Source organism: Oncorhynchus gorbuscha, unplaced genomic scaffold (assembly GCF_021184085.1).
Source record: "Oncorhynchus gorbuscha isolate QuinsamMale2020 ecotype Even-year unplaced genomic scaffold, OgorEven_v1.0 Un_scaffold_750, whole genome shotgun sequence".
In the NCBI taxonomy this organism is placed as follows: domain Eukaryota; kingdom Metazoa; phylum Chordata; class Actinopteri; order Salmoniformes; family Salmonidae; genus Oncorhynchus; species Oncorhynchus gorbuscha.
In genome coordinates this window covers 135,692-138,082 of record NW_025745793.1, presented here as the reverse complement: position 1 = coordinate 138,082, position 2,391 = coordinate 135,692, and the positions used below count along the sequence as shown (strand labels likewise).

General features: G+C 49.8%; 1 protein-coding gene across 1 annotated transcript; it reads left to right on the top strand.

Annotated features, from left to right (window-relative positions):
• Positions 1–497: 497 nt before the first annotated feature.
• On the top strand, positions 498–1,616 carry LOC124020041 (zinc finger and SCAN domain-containing protein 23-like). Its single transcript, XM_046335466.1, has one exon. It carries the CDS (start codon positions 535–537, stop codon positions 1,600–1,602), a length of 1,068 nt encoding a protein of 355 aa, XP_046191422.1. The 5' UTR covers positions 498–534; the 3' UTR covers positions 1,603–1,616.
• Positions 1,617–2,391: the final 775 nt, after the last annotated feature.

Below are 2,391 nucleotides of genomic sequence, written 5' to 3'. Positions count from 1 at the left end.
AACTACAAGTCCCAGAAGCAAGGGGAACCCTCAGAAGGTGGAGCCGACTCACAGATAAAGGGTCAAGAAAAACCAGGAAGAGGAAGAGAGAGTGCTGGAAGGAGCTATGAACAATAGAGAAAGAGACTATAGAGATTGGCTGGATTTACCGTGTATGACCTGGATTGTTTGGACTTACCTGTTGGCGTTTGGACCTGGACCTACCGAGAACCCGATTCGTGTACCGAACCCTGCTATCCTTGACCTCGCCTAAGGCCTGGGTGGACCAAGACGGAGAAACAAACACACAGGTACTGTCCTGTTCGAAAGAACTCTCATTCTTGGGTGATTTGGTGACAGTTTACCACTTAGTTTGTGACAAACGCTCCTAACCTTGAAGAGGTTTGCCACACGTGGTGGAGGATGCAGGCATGGACTAACATACCACTGGTTAGGTAGAAGGAAAAAATAAATAAATGTTCAGTTAGCACTCCAAGGTTGAGTCAGGTTTTTTTTTGTTTTGGCTTTGTTTGGTTAGGACAGTTTTTCAGGAAAATGAGTATGGAGGGAGCCATACAGGCCCTGTTACAAGCGGCGGCAGCCCAACAAGAGGCAACTAGAGCTCAACAAATAGTTCATCAGGATGCAATGCGAATGTATCAGGACACGTTACAGATCCAGCATCGCACCAACCAGCTGCTCATAGAAGAGCAAGAGAGAAACACCCGGGAGTTAAGAGAAGGCCTAAAGGGGCTAGCGGACCAAATTGGGGCTCAATTACCAGCTGCAAATACCCAGAGGAGGGCCAATCATTTTCTTCAAAAAATGACAGCGCAGGATGATGTGGAAGCATATCTTACCACCTTCGAAAGGACGGCAGAGAGGGAGAAGTGGCCGAAAGAAGAATGGGCAGGGCTTCTGGCACCATACCTGGCAGGGGACGCTCAAAAAGCGTATTTCGACCTGGAGTTGAAAGAAGCACAGGATTACGATAAACTAAAGGGGGAGATCCTGACTAGACTGGGAGTGACAGATACCGTGAGGGCACACCGCTTCCACCAGTGGTCCTACCGACCGGGACAACCCCCACGAACACAGATGTTCGACTTGATTCACCTGGCACGGAAATGGTTGCGACCAGAGACCCGGTCATCCGCCGAGATTGTCGAGACCATCGTACTCAACCAGTTTCAGCGAGGTCTACCCCAAGAAGTGAGACGACGGGTTGGCCAGAACGAGGTATTTTCCGCCGACCATCTCGTGGGCCTGGTTGAACGGTATTGTACGGCAAGAACAGCTGAGCAGGCACAGGAGGAAAGATTCCCGTTCCCCAGGCATGGGCGAACCAGCGGACAGGGTAAGGCTGTCCCAACATATAGAGGGGGAAGAGAGCAGCGTGTGGCCATGAGGAAAGAATCAGATTCAGGCCAAGACACTAAGGGAAAAAAACGGAAACCAGTACTGGGTGTCGAGGGGGTCTCCCCCCCCCCCGAACCCCTATTATCTGTTACAATTGTAATCAACCAGGACATATTGCAGCCTATTGCCCTATTAAAGAAGAGCCAATGCAATGTAACCTCGGTGAAAATGAAGATGACATACGGTATGCATGTCCTGTTGTAACCACTGTACTTGAAAGATCAAGAAACAAACATATGTGCAGGGTGAAGATTGAAGGGAAAGAGGTTGAAGCACTGCTGGATTCCGGCAGTATGCTAACCCTGGTCGTTGCAGGCCTAGTGCCGAATCATAAACTGGATACAAGACAGGATATCAGTGTTACATGCATTCATGGGGATACCCGTCTGTACCCCACGGCCTTAGTGAGCATACAAACAGAGGACGGTCTGCTGGATTATGAGGTCGGCGTGGTCCCAAAGATGCCATATGATGTAATATTGGGTAGAGACTTTCCTAACTTTGCGAAGTTAGGCCACAAGAATGGCATATTTGAGAATCCAACAACCCTGACCAAGCAGGAAGAAGCATGGGGCCTTCAACCAAAGCCAAGAAAAGAGGTCTCCCAGGGGACAACATCACAGGTGCTAGTAGGGGAGGAGGAGGATGAAGTGGCAAACCTCGCTGATGACGAACAGCCCGGTACTAGTGGGGCTGGGGTTGATCTGAATCCAGAGGACGACGATATAGAACCAGCAGACCTGGCAGAGTCCTTGACTAATTTTGGGACGGCCCAAAACCAGGATCCAACCCTGCAACAAGCCAGAGCAGATGTGCAGGTCGTAGATGGTACTCCCATAAATGGTGGGATGATGCCTAATAGTTTTCCCCACTTCATCATGAAAAAGGGTTTGGTGTACAGAGTCTCGAAAATAGGGGTGGATGTGGTGGAACAGTTGTTGGTTCCCACTCGGTACCGGAGGACAGTACTGGATCTAGCTCATGGGCACATTC

Coding starts and splice junctions, on each gene's coding strand:
- LOC124020041 (XM_046335466.1), top strand. CDS start 535: ATGAGTATGGAGGGAGCCATACAGGCCCTGTTACAAGCGGCGGCAGCC.